This window comes from Trichoderma ghanense (assembly GCF_004382785.1).
Source record: "Trichoderma ghanense strain CCMA-1212 chromosome Unknown scaffold_0, whole genome shotgun sequence".
Lineage (NCBI taxonomy): Eukaryota > Fungi > Ascomycota > Sordariomycetes > Hypocreales > Hypocreaceae > Trichoderma > Trichoderma ghanense.
In genome coordinates, this window is record NW_027395663.1 from 3,093,358 (window position 1) to 3,113,715 (window position 20,358).

General features: G+C 57.0%; 8 protein-coding genes across 8 annotated transcripts; 4 read left to right on the forward strand and 4 right to left on the reverse strand.

The window, feature by feature from the left end:
- Window positions 1-786: 786 nt before the first annotated feature.
- Window positions 787-3,441, reverse strand: CCMA1212_001054 (Axial budding pattern protein 2; the record flags this gene model as incomplete). The annotated part of the gene is made up of 1 exon (XM_073698494.1): window positions 787-3,441. The coding sequence occupies one exon, from the start codon at window positions 3,439-3,441 to the stop codon at window positions 787-789; it is 2,655 nt and encodes an 884-aa protein (XP_073563659.1).
- A 1,281-nt stretch (window positions 3,442-4,722) lies between these two features.
- On the forward strand, window positions 4,723-5,731 carry CCMA1212_001055 (Protein-lysine N-methyltransferase EFM6; the record flags this gene model as incomplete). The annotated part of the gene is made up of 3 exons (XM_073698495.1): window positions 4,723-4,967; window positions 5,032-5,199; window positions 5,374-5,731. The coding sequence occupies 3 exons, from the start codon at window positions 4,723-4,725 to the stop codon at window positions 5,729-5,731; spliced, it is 771 nt and encodes a 256-aa protein (XP_073563666.1).
- Window positions 5,732-7,214: 1,483 nt separating this feature from the next.
- CCMA1212_001056 (uncharacterized protein) lies at window positions 7,215-7,472 on the forward strand (the record flags this gene model as incomplete). Its single annotated transcript, XM_073698496.1, has 1 exon — window positions 7,215-7,472. One exon carries the CDS (start codon window positions 7,215-7,217, stop codon window positions 7,470-7,472), a length of 258 nt encoding a protein of 85 aa, XP_073562945.1.
- A 704-nt stretch (window positions 7,473-8,176) lies between these two features.
- CCMA1212_001057 (Allergen Asp-f-7) lies at window positions 8,177-9,073 on the forward strand (the record flags this gene model as incomplete). Its single annotated transcript, XM_073698497.1, has 1 exon — window positions 8,177-9,073. One exon carries the CDS (start codon window positions 8,177-8,179, stop codon window positions 9,071-9,073), a length of 897 nt encoding a protein of 298 aa, XP_073563678.1.
- Window positions 9,074-10,126: 1,053 nt separating this feature from the next.
- CCMA1212_001058 (uncharacterized protein) lies at window positions 10,127-12,714 on the reverse strand (the record flags this gene model as incomplete). Its single annotated transcript, XM_073698498.1, has 2 exons — window positions 10,127-12,292; window positions 12,367-12,714. The coding sequence occupies 2 exons, from the start codon at window positions 12,712-12,714 to the stop codon at window positions 10,127-10,129; spliced, it is 2,514 nt and encodes an 837-aa protein (XP_073563701.1).
- A 643-nt stretch (window positions 12,715-13,357) lies between these two features.
- Window positions 13,358-14,828, reverse strand: CCMA1212_001059 (uncharacterized protein; the record flags this gene model as incomplete). Its single annotated transcript, XM_073698499.1, has 2 exons — window positions 13,358-13,795; window positions 13,857-14,828. The coding sequence occupies 2 exons, from the start codon at window positions 14,826-14,828 to the stop codon at window positions 13,358-13,360; spliced, it is 1,410 nt and encodes a 469-aa protein (XP_073563702.1).
- Window positions 14,829-16,975: 2,147 nt separating this feature from the next.
- On the forward strand, window positions 16,976-18,688 carry CCMA1212_001060 (uncharacterized protein; the record flags this gene model as incomplete). Its single annotated transcript, XM_073698500.1, has 1 exon — window positions 16,976-18,688. The coding sequence occupies one exon, from the start codon at window positions 16,976-16,978 to the stop codon at window positions 18,686-18,688; it is 1,713 nt and encodes a 570-aa protein (XP_073563090.1).
- Window positions 18,689-19,094: 406 nt separating this feature from the next.
- Window positions 19,095-20,253, reverse strand: CCMA1212_001061 (uncharacterized protein; the record flags this gene model as incomplete). The annotated part of the gene is made up of 2 exons (XM_073698501.1): window positions 19,095-19,469; window positions 19,684-20,253. The coding sequence occupies 2 exons, from the start codon at window positions 20,251-20,253 to the stop codon at window positions 19,095-19,097; spliced, it is 945 nt and encodes a 314-aa protein (XP_073563089.1).
- Window positions 20,254-20,358: the final 105 nt, after the last annotated feature.

Consider the following 20,358-nt stretch of genomic DNA (forward strand, 5'->3'; position numbering starts at 1 on the left):
CCCGTCTCTGACCCTCCGCTATCTCTTGCTCGCTAGGCAGCCCGCCGGGGCAGATGATAGGCCAGAGGGGCAGATGTGGCGAAGCTCCGGTTGCTGCATGCGTGCTAGCAGCCAGTCAGCAAGCCACTACCAAGTTTTCCTGAGAGGACAACGCCTGTGTGTTTGCCTGCAAGTGGGAAGGGGTTTGGGGAACCTCTGCTTTTTTTCTTGTTTCTTCTCCATTATGTCGTTAGCATGATGCGGAGTATTTTCCCTGCCTTGTTACGTTTAGTCTAGTCCGGCAGCCCGGGGCAGCGCGGAGAAGATGTCATGCTCGCAAGGGGTCTAGAGGCCGTGATCTGAGGGTTTGCAGGTTCTGTATTTGCTATCAGGTACCTTGGGTACCTTGATCATCTCCCGAGGTCCCTTCAAGTTGTTGGACGTTGGAATTTACAGCCCCGCGGTTTCCCCCCTCGACTCACCGACAACCCCTCCATTGGCGCCAAGGCGATGTCCTCTGAGTACCTGCACCTGCGATTACAGCGGCGAGGTACGCGGCGCCTAACTACATCTTGGCTTTTAGCGGGCTGGGGCATTGAAGCACTTCCAACGACAAGGTACCTTGTGTACCTACAACAATGACATCAACGGATCTGAGTGGCGACAAACGCTTCAAGCTTGCATTTCCATTCATGTGACATTGAATCCGTCAAAGACGGGTGCATCGAAACACTGACGGTTCCCTGGTATCTAACATGCCCTAAGAAAAGGTAACAAAATCATCAAAAGCAGTCCAGCCCGCCTTTCCTATATAAACATTTTGAAGCTCCTCTCCGACAATTTCGCAGCCGAATCCTCCCTCCTCGAAGCCGCAGCCGCCGTCTTCCCGTTCGCCACCGCGTCCCTCTCCCCAAACACAGACGCATCGCCGTCGCTCAGCATCGAGATCGCGCTCGTCGACCGCATCGGCCGTATCGTGCTCTTCCGCTCGTCCTCGCCCCACTTGCTGGGCGACATGAGCTCGAGGCTGCGCCGCTCCTCCAGCTGCCCCAGGTTGATCCTCGATGCCGTCCTGGACGGCAGGAAGGGCGTCTCGTCTACGAGCTCCAGGTAGGCTACGCTTGGATCTCGCTGCCCCGGGGCGACGCGCCAGTTCTCGTTGGATCCAAACGACGGCTCTGTGCGGAAGCTCTTGGCTCCCTTCGCCGACTCTGCTTCCACCCAGGAGGAGCCACCCCTACTGAACCATTGCTGGCCCGGAAGACGTGCCTGGTCTGGCTGCTTCAGCCCTGTGGCCTTTCCTGCTGTTTCAACCTCGTCCTGCTTCTCTATTAGAGGTTCCTTGGCTGGCTCTAGCGCTCGACTGACGAGGCTCGGACTGAATGGCTCATGGATTAGGCCAAGGCTGGATGGCAATGCGGCAGAGCTCGACGTGGTAGCGTCTGACTGTGTTGACTGTTTGGTTATCGCCAGGGGCATTGGTCGGATGTTAGCCAGGTCGTCCAACGAAGGCAGAGTGAGGTCCAGCCCGCTCCTAAACGCACTCTCTCCCCCTTCTGAGAGGAAGCCGGATATAGGCAAGTATGGCTGGGCGACTTCGGGTAGGGTCGTGTCCGATTGGTTGCTCTCTGATGACTTGTGACTCTTTTCACCGGTCGTTGCCCTCTCCACAGTGAACCACGAGCCGTGATCCCCATCGTCTGTCAGGGGGCTGACACTCCTGGGCGTTCCCGATCGAGCTCCCGAGGCCAGTGGACGTGGGGGAGCCCGCAGGACGGAGCTGTCACGCAAGGTGCCCGTGCCCGATGTCTTCGACCTCGATGATCCGTGTGACGCTTCCTGAGCAAAGATACCGTCCCCCTTCCTGACCAGCCGCGCGTTAGACGCCTTTGAGCGAACAGTGTTCTCCAAGTGGAAGATTGTCTCGGCATCTGACTCGTCATTGCGTGAAGTGAATCGTATCGGATCAGATATCTTGGGCCGATGTTTGCTTGCTGAAATGTAGGTTCGACGGTTCCGCCGCCGCCTGCGCATAACGCAAATAAGCAGCATGATGGCAAACGTGATGAAGAGAACTGGCAAAATGGTTGCAAGCAGAACGTCAGTTGTGCCGAGGCGGTGGCGATGGGAATCATCGGGCTTTGCACTGGCCGGACTCGTAGGCCTTGAATCGGAAGATGATACCGTGCCGTTTGCTTCGTCGGGAGGGACGAACTCGGCGCGGAACTTTTGTGTCTGTGTGAGGCCGGTGCTTTTGGAGACGGCCTTGATGGACATGTTGAACTTGCCCTTGGCTGCCTTGGGGACGGTGCCCGACAGCTTGGGCCCGTCGACGTGTAGCCAGCCTACCTCGGGATCGGTACTGACTTTGAGCTCGATATCGCTTGGATCGCGAAAGTATGTGGAAAGGTCCAGGTTGAATGCTTTGCCGGGCTCTATCTGGATGTCTTCGAGGTTCGACCGGAACAATCCTGTTGCCACGTCGACATGGACAAGGACACTCAGGGCATCGGCAAGGGAGTCTCGAATGACGATGGTAAAGTTTGTCGAATGGTCGTTCTCTCGCGGAGTTCCCTCCAAACGCAGCGTTGCAGGATCAAGAGTCAGCCAAGACGGCATATCCTCTGCCGACACGTCGAGGGAACCGGGTCGAATGGCTTCGTTGTCCAGCTGGATGCCCTTTGCCAGACCCTCGTAGCTGGCTTTTGCGCCTCTTGTAGCATTCAGGATAACGATGGGATCGTCTATCGTAAGTTTGTGACTCCCCACCACAATCGCAAAGGACAGGGAAGTCCCCGAGAAGCCGACAATGTCAGATGCCACGAGGCTGAAGTCGAATGTCTGCGGAGGCTGGACCAACGACTCAAAGGCGGGAGTTCGCCCAGAGAAGGTCAATGTCTTGTCGTTGAACCTGATCCATGCCGGTAGGGGCGTGCTGTCGTTTGAAGACGCGTAGTAGTTGAGGTTCTTGCCCTCACCAAATGTATTCGGATCAAAGGTATACTGAAACTCTGTCGACGGATATGACAGAATGGAAGATGGCGCCGAGAAGTGTCCAAAGTTGCCCATCTGCTGCGATATTGGAATATGTACGGACGGCGGCAATCTTCTTGAAATAACGAGCGTGGCATTCATGGTCGTTGATCCAACATCATCCGTAGCAACAAGCCCAAACTCCTGTCCCACGACCTCCCCCGAAGGAATATCCTCTTCCTTGGGCGTCCCGTAGAGTCTCCTGCTCTCGCTCTCGAGTGACAACCAGCTGGGGTGGTCTCCAAGGGAATATGTCATGTTGGAGTCGGATCGAAAGGTGTTTGGCGAGAAGGAGTATGAGAAGGCATGATTTGGCCTGGCGACGGGCGGGAGCTGTGCGTTGAATGGGAATGAGATTGTGGGATTTGCCCAGGCGGATTGGAGGAGGCTGAGAGTTGTGAGGGCGGCGAGGAGGGGGTGTGAGGACATTGTGGTTTTCGCGTGGTGATGCGCTTGGAGCGCTGTATGGCTTCAAGGAGCGCGGAAAAGAGCCATGCGGCGATTGGATGATACAGGCTGAACAATCAAGAGGCGTCACCGTCGAGCAAACATGAGGATGTCAAGGAGGTGAATATGTGAAGAGATGAGAAGAGATGAGAGGAGGAGGTAAGGAGCAAAGCCGTAGCCCAGATGGGAGAGAAAGGGCCATGTTGAAGTCACTCGGGCTTAGATGCATGGCTGGGTAGGTAGGTAGTATAGATGTCGCGGCGAACGCCTGTTGGGCCCCCTTCATTCCACCTCTTCTACCCCACGAAGCCATCACGGAGTTGGATGGGTACCAATAATGCCGAACAAGGCCACACGGAGAGCGTCACATCAGCGCACTGCTGGTTTCCATTACGATGAGAGGCGAAATGTTTCAGTAAGAAGAAGAACAAAAGGAGTCATGGAAGGGCACGCTTTTACAGGTGTCATCTTTTGGCGGTTATAGACAACCTAATGCCTGTAGTTACAGACCAGAGCGAGGCTGTGGCATTCCAGAGCTTGTATGAGAGTGCTGGTTGAGAAGTGAGACATGGGATGCCACTCGGAAGAATGGGGGTCTGGACTATTGCGCTGCCGTTGAGAATGGGCAGGGTTTTATAGACGCGAGGCGCGGAAAGACAAAAGTCTCCCTTGAGTTGACTTGACTTGGCTTCTTGCTGCCGTATGAATGGAGTGGAGATGTCATCCTTTGATCCCATCGTTGTTTGAATCGTTGTGCGGACTGTCATATAAGTATTGCGTGTAATCTGAGCATTGATTGACGATTGGCGCTGTGATCAATGATGCAGATATCGATGAATATGCGGTAACTCTTATATTGCAATTACTTGTAATGCCTAGTAGCAGAACCAATGCCATATCCATCCCTTGTCTTCACGATACCAGATCTAGAACCTGAAAGAGAGTCGTCAGGCTCATGCCCAGTTGTGGCAGGTAAAGATCAGATATTACAGTCAGCGACCCGGAACAATTGAGGGTCTTTGCTTCGGAATCAAACTCTCGTGACCGGCCAGGAAAAAACACCAACCTTAGGGCCATCGCAGATAAGGCAAGCACTATCAGGAAAAAGAGGGACGAGCAGCTGCGGGGGAATCGATATTAACTGATGACATCTGTTGCACTTTTTCCTCCAACTTCACTTTATCAGCCTCTGTCTCTCTCTTCATCTTCCTGACATCCTTTCTTTTAGTCGTGCGATTATTCTGCAGCGTCAAGCGTCGAGATATGGACAGCCGCAGCTCGTCGCCCGACCTGGACCCCGTGGCGGGCATCACCGAGGACCTCGTCTCCCTCCCGGCGTCCAAGGTGGCCGGCGACACAAGCATCGACTTCGACGGCCTCCTCGCACAGCCCATCAAGCTCCGCGAGGACGTGCGGACGGGCTGCGGAGGGCAGACGTGGCCTGCGGGCATGGTGCTGGGCAAGCACATGCTGCGCTATCACAGGAGCGAACTCGCGACGGCGCGCATGTGAGAGAAAAACCTCCCCTCTGAGTTGTTTCCAAGACTGCTGACTCAGTTTCAAACAATGCAGACTGGAACTGGGCGCGGGTGGTGGGCTGGTCGGATTGGCTGTGGCGGCTGGCTGCGACCTTCAGGCGCCACTCATCTTAACCGACCAGGATGTGATGCTGGAGCTGATGAGGCACAATATCCAGCTGAACAAGCTCGAGAACAAGGCGAAGGCCTCGATCTTGGACTGGTACGTCGAGACCTCTGCCATTCCCACGGGGAGCGGTCCGCCAAGCAACCCTTTAGCTCGGTGAAGAGGCGCATGTCACATTGTTTTCCTTGGCGGTGCTACGTCGCCTGCCACTAGTTGCTCCTTTTCTTACGTCTCAGTGAGGCAAGTTTGACTGATGCAAACAACTTCCAGGGGCGAGACATTACCAGAGCCCGTTGTGGCGCATAAGCCGGACGTGATATTGGCGGCAGAGTGCGTCTACTTTGAGCCGGCCTTCCCCCTGCTCATGCAGACGCTCAAGGACCTGTTTGAGCTCAACGAGCACGCCGTGGTGTACTTTTGCTTCAAGAAGAGGAGACGAGCCGACATGCAGTTTGTCAAGGCTGCCAAGAAGGCCTTTGTGGTCGAGGAGGTTTTCGACGAGGACAGGCCCGTGTTTCAGCGGGAGTCGCTGTTCCTCTTCACCTTTAGGAAGCGGACGTCAGGTGGCACCGCGTCGAGCAAGAAGAGAGCCACGGCAGCCAACCATGAAATACAAATCGTGAGTTGACCACGCGGACAGCAACGGCATATGGATATTCGGGACTGGACGTGACTACTTTGATCCTCGCACTCCGCTGGAGGACGCTGGAAGACGAAACCTGCCCATGGTTGCACCAACACCCCTCAGTTCAAACAAAGAGAGGCCGGAGGGAGCCTGCATGCCCTCTCACCAGCATTGCCAACGGGCGAGACGGGCAAACCTGGGATTCGCGGGCTGCTATGAATAGCCAAGTCCAAATGCGACTTGCAATACTCGTATCAAGTCGTACGAGTAATACGACAAGGGCAACCAAAGGTGCGGGGAATGAGGCAGTGGAACAATTACGAACCGCTGAGCGAAATTAACGATTGGCGCGGACTCGATCTCGGCCAGGTTCATGCTGCCAAAGCACATGCGCTGGGGATTGCGAACCGAGCAGAGGGAAGAAAGCAAGGCGGCTAGCATACGCGAGCCATCGGCGTTCAAGCAGAATGAGAAAATTTTGATCCTTGTGGCGACTGCATTGCGTGTTTTCCCGTTGCTCTTTTGTCTTTTTCTCCTCGCCTTTGCGGTCCTGCAAGGAGGCAGTAGTGCTGCTGCCACTGACAAGCAGAGTCGACGTCTCCAGCGAATCCCAGGCCTGGCCGAAGTTGCAGCGGTTCCATAACTGTCCACAACGTTTCTGGAGATGGACATCCGGTTGGCGGCCATGCGGTGGATACATGGGTGAGGTTTGACGACAGGCCACGACGCGCAAAAGGAGTCAACCGCCACGATTCTTAGAGCGGATGGGTGCCTTGGTCGGCGTGGTCGGAAGCACATGGCAGACGGGTAATAAGGCAACATGGCCCGTCGACGCCAGCGTCGCAGGGCAATCAACCTCATACTGTGCGCTGCCCTTACTGCAGGTCCGGCGCGGCGCATTCGAACTCAGCACAGTGTCGGAACTGAAAAGAGGGGCTCATCTTCTCTGACTCGCCCCAATCTCCGAGCACGCTTACGACTTCTCTGGATCCTTTGGCGTTGGAATGCAGTGACAAAGCACGTGGAGGCGTCTCCATTCACGAGGATGGCGCGAAACGGCCTTTCTGACGGCGGAGTGCCGCAATTCGCTGAAAGGACTCAGTTCCTCTGGAGGGGAGAAGGGAAAAGGCCGCACGGCACCGCAAAGCGCTCCCGCTGTCGATGTCGTCGTCCCCACGGAAAGGAGGAGCAGCATCTCGATAGCCGGACGGCACACTGTCAAGATCCAGGTGGACGGATGGAGAGGCGGGAGCGGGTCTGTGTGCAGGCGCAGAGATATCCCTCACCCTCACTGTCGGCAGAGGGCGAGCAGGCAGCCAGGCCCAGGGAGAGACGAGGGGAGACCAGAGGCGACGTCTGGAGGCTGCTCCGTACAGTACGAGGGACGAGCCGCATGAAGGAGACGACAAGTCATGAAAAGGACGAAAGAAAAGCCTGCACGGCAAGGCGTTTTTCCTCTCTCTGTCTCTCGCGTGGCTCCACTGCGATGGCGAGAGAGTTTGCCAACTGGAGCAAGTCGTGCATGCGCTGCTCGTGCTGGCGACCCGCAGAGTTTTTTTTTTTTTTCAGGCTCTGTCACGCCAACCCAATCCTGCTGCAGTGCTCGGAGCAGCCCCACCGGGCCTCAGGCACCGCCCAGCGTCCATTGGCTGGCGCTCCGGGTACCTGGCTGGCAACTGCGACGCTGGGACGGGTCCGGATGGCGGCCCCTGCAGCGCCCGAAAGGCTGTTGCCCCCCCTGTAATACAGCGCTAGCATGTCCTGGCGGCCAATGACAGCGCCCAGCAGCCCCGGCGCGGCTGTGATCCGTTGACAGTGCAGGCTAAGCTTCCTCGAGTCTTATTTTCCGTTCGCCATGCTGAGATCAATGCATGCTCACCAGTCGACACTCTGCTCACCCTCACTCTCACGCCCCTTGCAGCAGCCCAGTGCTCTGCAGCTGCGCGTCCACACTGGCTGCTCTGGATGTTGCTCCGAGGGGGGAGTGGAGGCCCAGCACGACAACCGGGTAGCGCTAGAATGGATGTGCAAAAGCCAAGACATGGAGTCAAGGCTGGACGACAACATTGAAGGCGAGAGAGAGAAACAGGGGCAATTCGAGGTCCACCCACCCCGGCAAACAGCTTTGTTCTAGCGCTCCGTATTCATCCTGGGCTCATAAGCGGCTCTCCCGCTCCAGTCCTTGGGTATTAAACAGGCCTCGCCCCCCCTCCCCTGCTCGCCCTGTTTCATCCCAACGCAATCCGACTTGCTCAAAGCCCAATCTCTTCCCACTCTCTCGGAGCAGGACTCTTCGTTTTCTTCCTCTTGCAACCCACGTTCCTTGAATCATTTCCGCTTCCACCGTCGCCCCTACGGCACTTGCTCGTTACTGTCTCTGTTGAACAGAACACCGTCAACACCAAAGCATCACCGCTCCTTCAGCACTCAAAGCTTCAACCAGCAACCATGAAGTCCGTCGCCGTCGCCTCTGCCCTGCTCATCGCAGCTGCTGCCGCCAAGCCTCACCACCACGGCCACCACGCCCGCCACCACGGCCACCAGCACGCCGCCCGCGATGCTGTCGTCACCGAGACCGAGTGGCACACCGACACCGTCTACGTGACCGAGGTGGTCGATTCCACCTACACCTACTGGGTCCAGGACGGCAAGACCTCGTCCGCTGCGCCCGCCGAGACCACGGCCTCTGCCACCCTCTCCGCCTCTGCCGGCGAGTTCTTCGAGCCCACCACCTCCACTGAGCAGCCGACCTCCACCAGCCAGGCTCCTCCTCCTCCCCCGGAGACCACCACTGCGGCCGCCAGCTCCGTCTTCACTCCCCCGCCGCCTCCTCCTCAGACCACCTCTTCTGAGGCTCCCGTCGTCGTCAGCGTGCCTCCTCCTGTCGTGCAGACCACTTCTTCCGCCGCTCCTCCTCCTGTTGAGACCCCCACCCCCTCTCCCTCTCCTTCTCCTTCTCCCTCGCCTTCGCCCTCTGTCAAGGCTTCTTCTCCGGTCAACGTCGACACCGGCAGCAGCTCCAGCGGCTCCGCCGGCACCTACTCTGGTGACATTACCTACTACACCATCGGCCTGGGCTCTTGCGGCGAGGACGACACCGGCAAGGACCAGACAGAGAACGTTGTCGCCATCGCCGTCGGCCTCATGGGTGCCGTCTCCAACGGCAACCCCATGTGCGGCAAGACCATCACCATCAACGGTGGCGGCAAGACCACCACTGCCGTCGTCAAGGACAAGTGCATGGGCTGCGCCCCGCACGACATTGACGTCAGCGAGAAGGTCTTCCTCGAGCTGTTCGGCAGCCTTGACGGCGGCCGTGAGCCCGTCACCTGGTCTTTCAACTAAGCTGCTCGCCAAGCTGAGTCTGCTGTCGTAGCTGCGTCTTTGGCGCACCTCGCAACAGTTGCTTGTCTCAATGTGCAGCGCGCATACAAGGCCAAGTCTTGGAGGACTTTGGGGCAAAAAACAAATGTCGACAATATTTCACACGTTATACCCTTCATCTGTTGAATTTGTTTGGATTCTACCATCCCTGGCGTGGATGCGGAATGCGATATGGAACAGGAAAAATGACCTTTTTTATCTACCTACTTCTTCTTCTTCTCTTCCTCTTTTTATGAAAGGCCTCGTTCCCCAGGGGACGGCATCTTTTTCTGTGTACATATAGAACAAATTTGATAGAACATGTCCTCTCGTCTTGGAGACAACGTGGAATGACATACCTCTTAGATGCTACTATGTTGTATTGATTTAATTGATTGGTTATCATAACTGCGTCGTGCGCCGTAAGTACATTTTTCTAAGGTACCTTGTATTCGGTGATCGGCTGTTGTAATCCAAGGTAACGGAGTATCTGACTTGAGGTTGCGACAGAGCATATTGTGCCTTTGATTTGCATGAAATGTTGGCTTACTCGATCAATTGACTCAATTGACTTGATTTGACTTGACTAAGTGATTGATGTGATCGATTGATCGACGTGATTGTCTCATTGGATCAATTTGTTTCTGTATTCTCCGGCACTCACGGCAAGCCTGACATGAATCTTTTTGACTTCAACTGCGAATGCTAATTAGATGGCCGTCAGATCCGAAGAAATTACCGTAGATCTCAGATCATGAATCGTTACACTCATTTACGAGTACCTACTTTGCAAGATGTCACATAGTACCTTACCCAGAAACCTCGTAAAACAACCCCGACATCGAGCACAACGATCACGAGTCACAGCAACTTTAATAACGATAGGCGCACCCCATGAAGGAAAAAAAAGAAGTAATATTATGTTCCCACCGAAATCAAGCACCTATGTACCATCCCCGGACAAACCCGACAAGACAGACGAGGACCCTTGTCAACAGTCTAACTACAACGCGCCTCATTTTTCATTCTTCTTCGTTACAGCAATGTCAAAAGCTCTTCGACATACCGCCTCGTGTCGACGCCAATGCCCTGCGCCAGGCGTCCCAGGCCCTCGCCGGCCCTGGACGCGCCCTCGTCCGAGGACGCGATGCGGAAGCCAATGTGGTCGCTCGCGCGGCGGATAAGGAAGATTTCCTTGTCGATGGCAGGAGGCGGTGAATGAGACCACGAGGAGGAGGAGGAGGATGAGGAGGAAGGGCGGGGAGGAGACGAAGGGGCTTTGCCCTCTTCTTCGTCTTCTTCGTGGCCTGCCTGCACGTTCAGGGATGACGACGATGCCGTCTCGGGGATGGTGGATAGCGGCGGTGCCGTGGCTGTGGTGACGGTGGAAGGGGTCGTCGCGGCGGTGCGCTGGAGGACGCGCGTCCAGACGATCCACCACCCGCGGTTCGTCTTTTGCGTGCGCTCGAGGTCGGTGATATGAGAGCGCGTTGCGGTGTAAATGTTGAGCAGATGCAGGTGCGTGCTTACGGCGTCCGCGCGGGACCACGCCGTCGAGGGCGGAGAGGAAGCAGACGACGACGACGGCGGCGGCCAAGAAGAGGCCGCCGGGTCGGGGAAGAAGTCCGGGATATTGGGGATCGACGAGTGGACGGTGAGCGAGGGCGGATCCCATACGAGGTCCTGGATGGTGTGCGACGACGCGGGCCCGGCAGCTGGGCGCTCGGGACGGTACCTGGTCGATGCCAGCAGGGGCTTCCTCAGAGGCGCCAGCTGGTAGTGCAGGGACCGGTAGAGCGTGTCCCAGGCGAGGGAGTCGGTGCGGAGGCGGAACAGGAACGTGAAGATGAAGGGCTTGTTGACGTAGACGACGACGCGGAGCTTCTCCGCCATGTTGACGTCGTGCGAGTCGTAGCCGGCGAGCGCGCCGCCAACCGCCTGGGACCGGGTCAGCGGGTTGGCTTCGTGCCCAAAGTCCCGGGTGACGGTGCCGTCTGGCCTGTTCTCGGCAGCGTGGCTTTCCAGCTCGACGTGGAGAGTGCGCAGGACGGTGCGGGAGTTGTTCTCGTCCTCTTCATCGCCGTCGTCTGAACCGACGAGCGCGTCGGCGTCTTTGACGGCTGGAGAATCCTCTTCAATGTCTCCTCTGAGGCCGATCAAGAAGTGGCCCGACGACTCCAGAGGAGAAGGCAGCTTTGGTGATTTGACAGGCGGTTCCGATGCATTTCTGGCATGTGACTTGTTTGAGGCGGCAGGTTGCTGGACGGCAGCGTCTGACGAGCTGCCGCCGCCGCCGCCGCCGCCAGGAAACGACCAATATGATCCGTATCCTAGCGTCAAGTAGCTGACCATCTTGTCGAGCCTTCCAGCTTCGAGTTCGGCAGTTGCATCACTAGACTCATTTCCCTCTGGCTTCGGCTGAACGTCTTGGGCAGCACTCCTAGATTCGCCTGCTTCTCGTGCAGGCTCCGTTGCAGCAGCATCTGCCTTTGGAGGCTGGCTCTCAGCCGGAATCGTCGCCTTCGACGTCGATTTTTTGCCTCGAGCGCGCCGCGTTGAGGTCGGGCTCTCAATAATGCCATAAGCGTGCTCGCCCCAGGTATATAGATCCTCCATCCAGTGTGTTACGTCGCGCAGGGACTTTCGTGACAGTGCTCCCGTCCCGAGGAATATGGCGCCGTCCTCGACACTGGGCTCTTTGCCAGTGCCCAGCCATGGCTCTGCACGAGCCTTGTTCGACTTGCCTGAATCCGTCTCAGGGTCGTCGGGCCCGAATCTCGAGACCACGAGATCGACAAGCCCCTCTACTCTGCTCACCAGGCCCTCGAGCACCTCCCGCTCTCCGCTCCCACGGTCTTCCTCGCCGACGCCGACGCCGAGCTCACCAGACGCGGCCAGGTTGATGCCGCCGAACATGTCCCTTGCCGGGTTTCCATGCAGCATGACATTCCAGGTGGAGAGGAACAAATCCCAGTAGCGGCCGAGCAGTGCAATGAACTTGACTCGGTGGTATCGAACAAACAAGGCGCTCAGCGACGATCCGTGATGCAAGAGAAAGATGCTGTGCGCGCGTAAAAGATCCGTCAGCAGCAACGTAGCAGGCTTCATCTCGCGGCTGGAGTACTCGTATCTCTCCTCCTGCTGCTCGCCCGTCTTGGTGGGCAGCCGCGGGGGCAGAGGCACCTTGTTCAGATCGATGCTCTACCAGCAAACCTTCCGTCAGCAATCTCAAGCGACGAAACAAACCCAGCCTTCATCATCATCAAAGTGCTCACAGCGAGAATCCACCACCCGGGCTCCAGCTCATGCGCAATCACCCTCGACTTCTCCGTCTCGATGGCGTCCACCGGCGCCCCGTCAGAGAAGCCGCGGCTGAAATTGACCATGCCCTGCGCGAGCCCAATCTGGCGCAGCCGCTCGTGGCGCTCCTCCTGGGAGAGGCCATCTGTCGGCCTGGTTCGCGCGCGGCGGCGCCTGCGGCCGGAGGACTGCGTGGACACGGAGGCGTAGTAGACGATCTGGTCGTCGATGGTCTCGTCCGTCTGGCCCAGCGAGGGGTTGTAGATGGCGAGGAAGCCCAGCTGCGCGGGCACGATGCCGCCTGTGGGCGGGTGAGAAGCCATCTGATGTGATGGGAGCCTGACGCACGCTGGGGTCGGGCACTATGAAGCGGTGAGCATAGACATCATCAGCGGATCTGCGAACTCTGGACACCAAAAGATTCGACAAGTTGCGGCCGTGATTTATGATTCAAAGAGAATTTCTCGTGATTTGGTGGTGTATGTCAGAGGGAGCATTTGCACTGGTATGTAAGAGGTCGAGTCGAGCCGGTTAGCTGTGGAGAGAGGCCTAATGCTAACAATCGGCCCCTCCAAGGCGGTCCATGTGCGTCATTGAAGAAGTCGGGAGGACCAAGTGAAAAAAAATTGACTTAGAATCGCCAAGATATACTAGCATCAAAGAATTGGAGTCTGAAGGGTTTTATAAGTCTCTAAAGCTAAATATGTTGTCTAATGGATTCAGGTATGAAGATCGTCGTCGATCTCACGCCGAGTCCGGCATGACATGGTATTGGGCACATGTCAGATTGTATACATGACATTAGAGTGATTCTTGTCATTGACTCATCAAGGTTACTAGGTATATAGTATAGAGTAGAAAAAATGCCAAACCAAAATGTGGGAATCATGCTCAAGTGTGGAAGAAGAAGAAGAAAAAGAAAAAGAAAAATAATGGATAGAAGAAACAAGCTCGGGAGAGATCACCCTACCAGTTGCCAAACGGCATGGCCGACTTCTTGGAGACCTCGGTCCCTTCTTTGCGCAGCTTCGCCAGCTCAATCGCGCTCCCCTCGCCCTTCTCCTCGGCAGAAAGCTGATCAAAGCTCTTCTTCCTGCGGTCCCGCTGCCTCTTCATCACCCGCAGCCAGAAAAAGTACAGCAGAAAGGTGACGACGGTGAGCGGAACGGTAATGGCCCAGTACAGCCCAAACTGGGGCATCGTCCGCACCGCGATGCTGCTCGCGCCGGGGTCGATGCTGTCCCAGTCGAACATGGACGTGGAGAAGAGGGCGGAGATGAAGCTCCCCGGGAGGAAGACCATGGTGACGATGGCGAGTGTCTTCATTGACAAAGAGTCGCGGTGCTGAGATTCTGCGAGGTCAAGGTTCGCCTTCACGTCGTCTCTGGAGATGATACCGGCGAGCTACAGATGTTAGCTTATGCCTGCTGATATCTGATCTGCGTGCGTTGACCTGTGAACTTACAGTGTTGATCTGCAGTTGAACACGCCTCAGCGTGTACTCTATATCGACGGCCTGCATCGACAGTCTATCCCGCAGGAGAGACACATGGCTCCTTAGAAGCCCATCGGAGCGGACCAACTGAGCCCCCAACGAAGTGTCGGAGTCCATGCTAGGCGCGTTGTTGTCCAAGATGAAAGTCAGAGTCCTTTCGGCCATCTTGCTCTTCCTGCTCACGCTGGCAAGCTTGACGGCGTGTCGATCCACCTGGGCAGCCAGCTTGATGTATGATTCCGTCGAAGTCTCCATCTTGCGTTCGGCTACCCTGTCCTGGCCTGTACGCTCCTCGATCTCCCGCAGCTTCACCTTGATCTTTGCCTCCTCAAAGTGAACCTGCATGCTGAGGATCATGCTGAACAGCAAGGCCGGGAACATGGGGCTCCTGTAGAGCAGGGCGTCCCAAGGTGAGCAGAGGGTATCGGAGAGGAATCCCTTGTTCGACTCCTCCACGAGGATGAGTCCCTGTGTAAGAGGCGGTCGCTCTCGGCCGGTCTGCTTGTCCGTGAAGGGACCCTTCTGAGACCAGACAGCCACTAGCTTGGGCATATAGCAGAATGAGTATGTCTTTGTGCCTTTGCAAGGGATGGCGGACACATTCGTGATGCAGCTCTGCGAGTATGTGTAGGCTAGTTCTAGGTTGAACTCCTCGAGCAGTGGGTCCAGAACCTCTTTGGACAGCTTGAGGAGCTTGCGCTTGATATCGCAGCCTATCAAGGCCAGGCGTAGCACAAGAGACTGGCTTGCATTGCCGTCGTCTTCCGTTCCTTCGGCCAGCCAGCTGTCCAGCTCCTTTAGGTAAACGAGCTTGCGGTTGATGCTGATTTTGCCGGTGGCATGCTGGTGCCTTGCCTCGATGACTTGGAAGGAGGTGTCGTCGGAGTTGGAGAAGCCTTGCCACAAGTTGACCACGCTGAGCTTTTGATAGATTTCCTCCATGGTTTGCAGGGTCAGATGGAGTGGCACAAGGGCTGATGTGAGAGGATGGAAGGAAACAGAGTCAAGATAAGAGTCAGCGAGCGAGTGTCATATCTGAGGTCCGGATACAGCTCAAAGGATCCGTGCGGGTTCGTCGGCCATATATACGAAGAATACATGTAGCCGGCGCGCGTGCGCGACACTGCAGGCCACCACCGTCTTGGGGATCCAGCCGAGCCTGGTGGACGAAGCGCTCTGAGAGGGTGGCAAGCCGCAGGCCAGGGGGTCGCCCCGGACTCTAAGCGCCGGCCATGCAGCACGTTTTGCAGGACCTTAGACGCGATGCCGAGGGATTGCAAGCAGCCACACGAACGGCTTCTGAGGGCGATGACGATGGGATCCTGAATGGGGAAGAAAATTCATTTGTGCGAGCGTCGTTTGCACGATGGCTCGAGATCTGCATGTTGCCGAAGAGGATTGTTCCAGGTATGGCTGAGCGGGTTGGAGATAGATGAGGCGGCTGGAGGAAAATGCGACGTCGCAGGGGGGATATAGGGAACACAAAGTATACAATCTCGTGGGGCGAGGGACAAGGCTATAGGACGGAATATATGAGTGTGGTGAGACAGCTGGCATAGAGGAAAAGTCGTGTTGGTTCTTGTCTCTGGATGTCTTGGAGAGAGATGGAGGATGATAGGTTCGTCGTTCATAGCGCCGGCCGGGGTTTGAGTGGCTTAGAGGGCCTTCTTGATGAATATTTGCACGACCAACAACAGCTTCGGCCGTATGCAGGGGATCGGCGCGGCAAGAGGTTTTGCTGTTGCCTGTGTTTGTGAAGAAGGAGACGGGAGCTGTGATGAGTCGGGGAGTTTGGCGGGGAAAGATGGCTGAAGGCGGCCTCTGAAGAATGATCGCGAAGTGCGTGTGCTACTCTCTTTCGTTACTTGAACTCATCTCGAGAAGCTTGGACTGCAGCTGCAGCATGTCACCACGGGATATCGGATGACCCTGGCATGTTAGTCTCTAAAATGCGAGTGAATGGAGAGGGGCAGCCCATGAGGGCGAGGCAGATTTGAGGGCTCTTTTCGTATACACCAACCTTGGAAGCAGCAGGCTGTGGACAGTCCTGTAAGCTGGACCTACAGTACATGTAGGTACTAAGGTATTCCACCACTTTCTCGCCCCGTCGAGATGCTGCGGTCGATACTTGAGCCTATCCAGGATGGTCTACTCGTCGATTCCATCCATCGTCTGGACAACCTCTGTAATCTCAATATTGCATCGTCTCAACTATCGTCTGTTCATTCCTTGACACGTGTTTGACGGTAATAGAAGGGCGCATAAGCGACTTGATGGAGGTTTCAGGGACTGGAAGCTTCAACAGCGCCTTGAAGTGCCCCGCCGTCCGTGAAACAGCACGCTAAGCCCCGCTAACGATTTGCCGTCATCCGCCCCCCTCAACCTTTTGAGATGCTGCATCCATGGACACAAGCAGCTCGCTGGCTTGACTGACATACGAGTACAGGATCATGCATGAATAGTCCCTTGACTAGCAGAGGAAGAGCAGCCGAGTCTCTCTCTGGCCATCAACAGCCCACGCATCAGCAGTCGACCAGTTACTGTTACTTATCCCCATCCGTCGCTGCTCCGCCTCGTGCTTACTGAACCAGGTCCCCACTCTCTCGTTCCCGCCGAATTGAAGGATCACAGCCCACACGACGAACGAGACTCTCCAGCTCCAGCACAGCGCACAGAACTCGGCTCTGGGCTCTGTTCCGCATTGCCTCCCCCCCTGTCGCCCTCCATACATGCACTGTAGGGGCCCCGCGAGAGATCCCCGGCTGCTGTTTACAGGCCAACGACCAGGTAGCACTGAAATAGGTGCTCGTACGTCATCCGCCGGACTCGAACTCGACTTGCCTCCCGTCCTACCATCAATCAGGTCCCAAGTCAGCAGCCAACCATCTTGCATCTCACTCAGTCCCTCCCCAATTCTCCTCTTCTTCTGCTGGAGCTGCTGCTCGTCTCTACTGCCTCCTCACTGCTCCTCTTCTTCGACATTGTCGGCATCATCTCGTCATCCGCTATAGCTATCGCGATACTAATTTGCTTCCACCACCGAGCTCCGGGAAGCTGCATACATACAGACTCCAACCTCCATCGTCGCCATGAACAACATCGGCGGCACCATCAAGCGCCGCTCCACCGAGGCATGGCAAGCTGCGCAGAGCAATCTGCCGTCCATGCCCGCCGTGCCGTCGCTGCCCGCTCTGCCTTCTCTCCCAGCCATGCCACATCTTTCCTTGAATGCCTTCAGGAGGCACCCTCATCAAGAGGGCATGAGAGGCACCTGGGAGCGCATCGATCTGCCCCCGGTCCCTCGCTCGTCCCATTCCCTCGACATCGTCTCCGGCTGCGCCTACATCTTCGGTGGTGAGAGCAACTCCCACGAGCCCGCCGACAATGACATGGTCGTCATCCGCCTTCCTTTCAGCAGCGCCGGCGCCGATATCTTCAAGATCCCGGCGAAGCCAGATACCACGATCCCCGTACCGGCACCGACTCAGGACAAGGGCAAGAAGGATGCATCAGACGAAGCAGCCAAGGCCAAGGCCAAGGCTGAAGATCTTGGCGAGGAGCCCGCAGAGAAGGAGAGCGACGATGATTTCGAAGACGCCGAAGAGGCTGCGAAGCCGACGGCCGCGGACAAGGGCAAAGGGCGGGCTACGGACGACAGGCTGGGCCAGGTCCCGCCGCCCCGAGTCGGGCATGCCACCGCCGTCATCGGATCCCGCATCTTCCTGTTCGGCGGCCGAGGCGGACCGGACATGAAGCCCCTCGACGAAGGCGGCCGTGTCTGGGTCTTTGATACTCGCACCCGTCTCTGGACCTACCTCGACCCCGTTCCGGCCGTCAAGGGGGGATCCATCATCCCTCATCCGGCACCGCGATGCTATCACAGCGCCACTGCAACAGATCGTCCCCGCGACTTTGCGCCTCCGCCACCGACGAAGCCCAAGTCCTGGCAGGAGTGGGCGCTTGGCGATACCTCCAAGACGGGCATCCCGCAAGATCCCATTGTTGGTAACGTTGCCGAGAGTGCAATTGACGAGGAAACAAACGGCTACGGCACCTTCTTCGTGCATGCGGGCTGTCTTGCCAGCGGTGATCGTACCAGCGATCTCTGGGCCTTTGACGTCCACTCCCGCATGTGGACTGAGCTGCCCGCGGCGCCGGGACCTGCTCGCTCGGGTACCTCGATCTGCATCAGCAAGAGCCGAATCTTCCGCTTCGGTGGGTATGACGGACAGAACGAGCTCGGGGGCCAGATTGACTTTTTGAATCTCGAGGTGGAAATCTTCGACGATCGCGTAACGCGGGGTGAGGTGGCGGTTCGAGCCCGCGGCGGCTGGCAGTCCATCCTGGAGAATGTCCCCGAGGCCTCCTCGCACGAGATCCCCTCCGAGAATGTCCAGGCTTGGCCTGCACCACGAAGCGTGTCATCCCTCGAGGCCATCACCTTTGGCGGCGGCACCGAGTACCTCGTCCTGACCATGGGCGAGGCAAGCCCCGGCACAGAGAGCCACGCCGGCAAGTCGCACAACGACGTCTGGGTGTTCCAGGTCCCGCCGGTGGGCATGACGGCTGCGAGCTTCACGGCGGCCATGTTCTCGGCCGTGGGACGCAAGACTGGCGAGGGCAAGTGGACAAAGGTCACCATGGGCCCTTATGACGACGAGGTGCTGGAGATGCCGAGGGGACGCGGATGGCTGGCGAGTGCGCCCATGTCTGATTTGGAGGAGACGGGCATCGTGATTTGGGGTGGGCTGGATGATGTAAACAGGCGGCGTGGCGAGGGATGGATCTTGCGGCTTGCTTGAGCCTTTTTCCTTTTCCGTTGAGCCTCTCTTTTGACGTTCTATCTGATCTCTTTTGACATTTGTTCATGGTATTCTGCATACGAGCTAAAGACTGCGAGAAAAAAAAAAAAGCCGTGCAATTGGTTGGGTTTGCTGTCATGTCATTACTCTTGGGTATTTACGAAGCGAACAAAGAACGATACTGCCCATTCCATGGACATCATGCACGTATATGGACTGAATTGACTGTAAATTATCGCACAGCACACCTCCGCCAAAAAGGTCTATATCTGTTTTGTCTGCTCTCCTCTTTTTGTTGGCATTCAACATGGCGTTATGTACATTTCAAACCCGTGTCAGAGCACCACCCTTTCTTTCCTCACCATCCCATCTCGTCTATTTTCTCCCCCCCACCCCTGAAACATATTTACAAATCCGACCTCGTCTTCTCCGCGCCCCACGGCTCTGATGTCAAATTCGTCAGCCCGGCGCTGTTCTCGCACGACTTGCGTCCGGTGAGCGGGCCGGCGACGGGCATCTTGGCGGGGGCGCCGGTCTTTTCGGCGTTGGCGGCGGAGGCCTTGAGGTTGTCGAGGAGCTTGACGACGGTCTCGGGGGTGAGGTCCTCGTAGTAGTCGTCGTTGATCTGGATCATGGGGGCGTTGACGCAGGCGCCGAGGCACTCGACCTCGATGAAGGTGAAGAGGCCGTCCTTTGTGGTCTCGCCCTGCTTGATGCCGAGGTGGTTGGTGATTGCCTTGACGATGGCGTCGGAGCCGCAGCCGCCGAGCTGGCAGGGGGTCTGTTTGTGTGGTGTGGTGATTAGCTGTGTGTTTGTAAAAGGGCATGTTGAGCGTTTGGAGGGTTGGAATGGATGAGAGAGGTTGATGCTACCCCTCCTTCATCCCACTTCCAAAACTGTAGCCATGATGCAACATGCCATGACACCACCTCAGACTTCTCAATCGGACAAGAACGGGGGAGGGGGGCAGAGGGTAGAGGTTGGGAAGCATTACCGTCGTGCAGGCCTGGACGAAAAACTTGCCCACGGGCGTGCGGTTGTACATTGTGTAGAAGGAGGCGACCTCGTAGACGCGCATGGGGGGCATCTCGAGCAGGCGGGCGACCTCGTTCATGACGCTGATGCTGGTGAAGCCGTGCTGGCGCTGGCCGAGGTCGAGCAGGGGCATGACGGCGGCCTTTTTGTACTGGGGCGGGTAGCGCTTGAGGATCTCGGCGATGAGCTTCTCGTTCTGGGCGTTGAACTTGAAGGGCAGGTCGGGGTTGTTGTCGGGTGTGTTTCGGTGCTGTTTTGGATGGTTTGAGGTCAGCGCTTCTGTACTGAGGTAGTCTTCATTTCTCGAGTAGGAGTGTCGATAGGGCGAATTGACACAGAGACAGAGAGAGAGAGATGGCGGAAGAGGATGCCGGGATTGGGGTTGCTTCTGGGGGTGAGACTTTACCACTTGGAGGGTGTCGCTGGGCCGGCTGGCTGTGAGGGAGAATGCGCGGGCCTGAGGCCGGGCGGCGCGCGAGGCGCAGCGGATGCCGGAGCGGACGAGGAAGGGCGTGATTTTGCTCGCCATTGTGGGCGGGATTGTGGTGACTCGGAGAGAGAGGGAGGGAGGGAGGATGAAGACGAGGCTAGTTTGAGAGCTTTGAAATGGCATATCCCGGAGTCTCGAATGGAT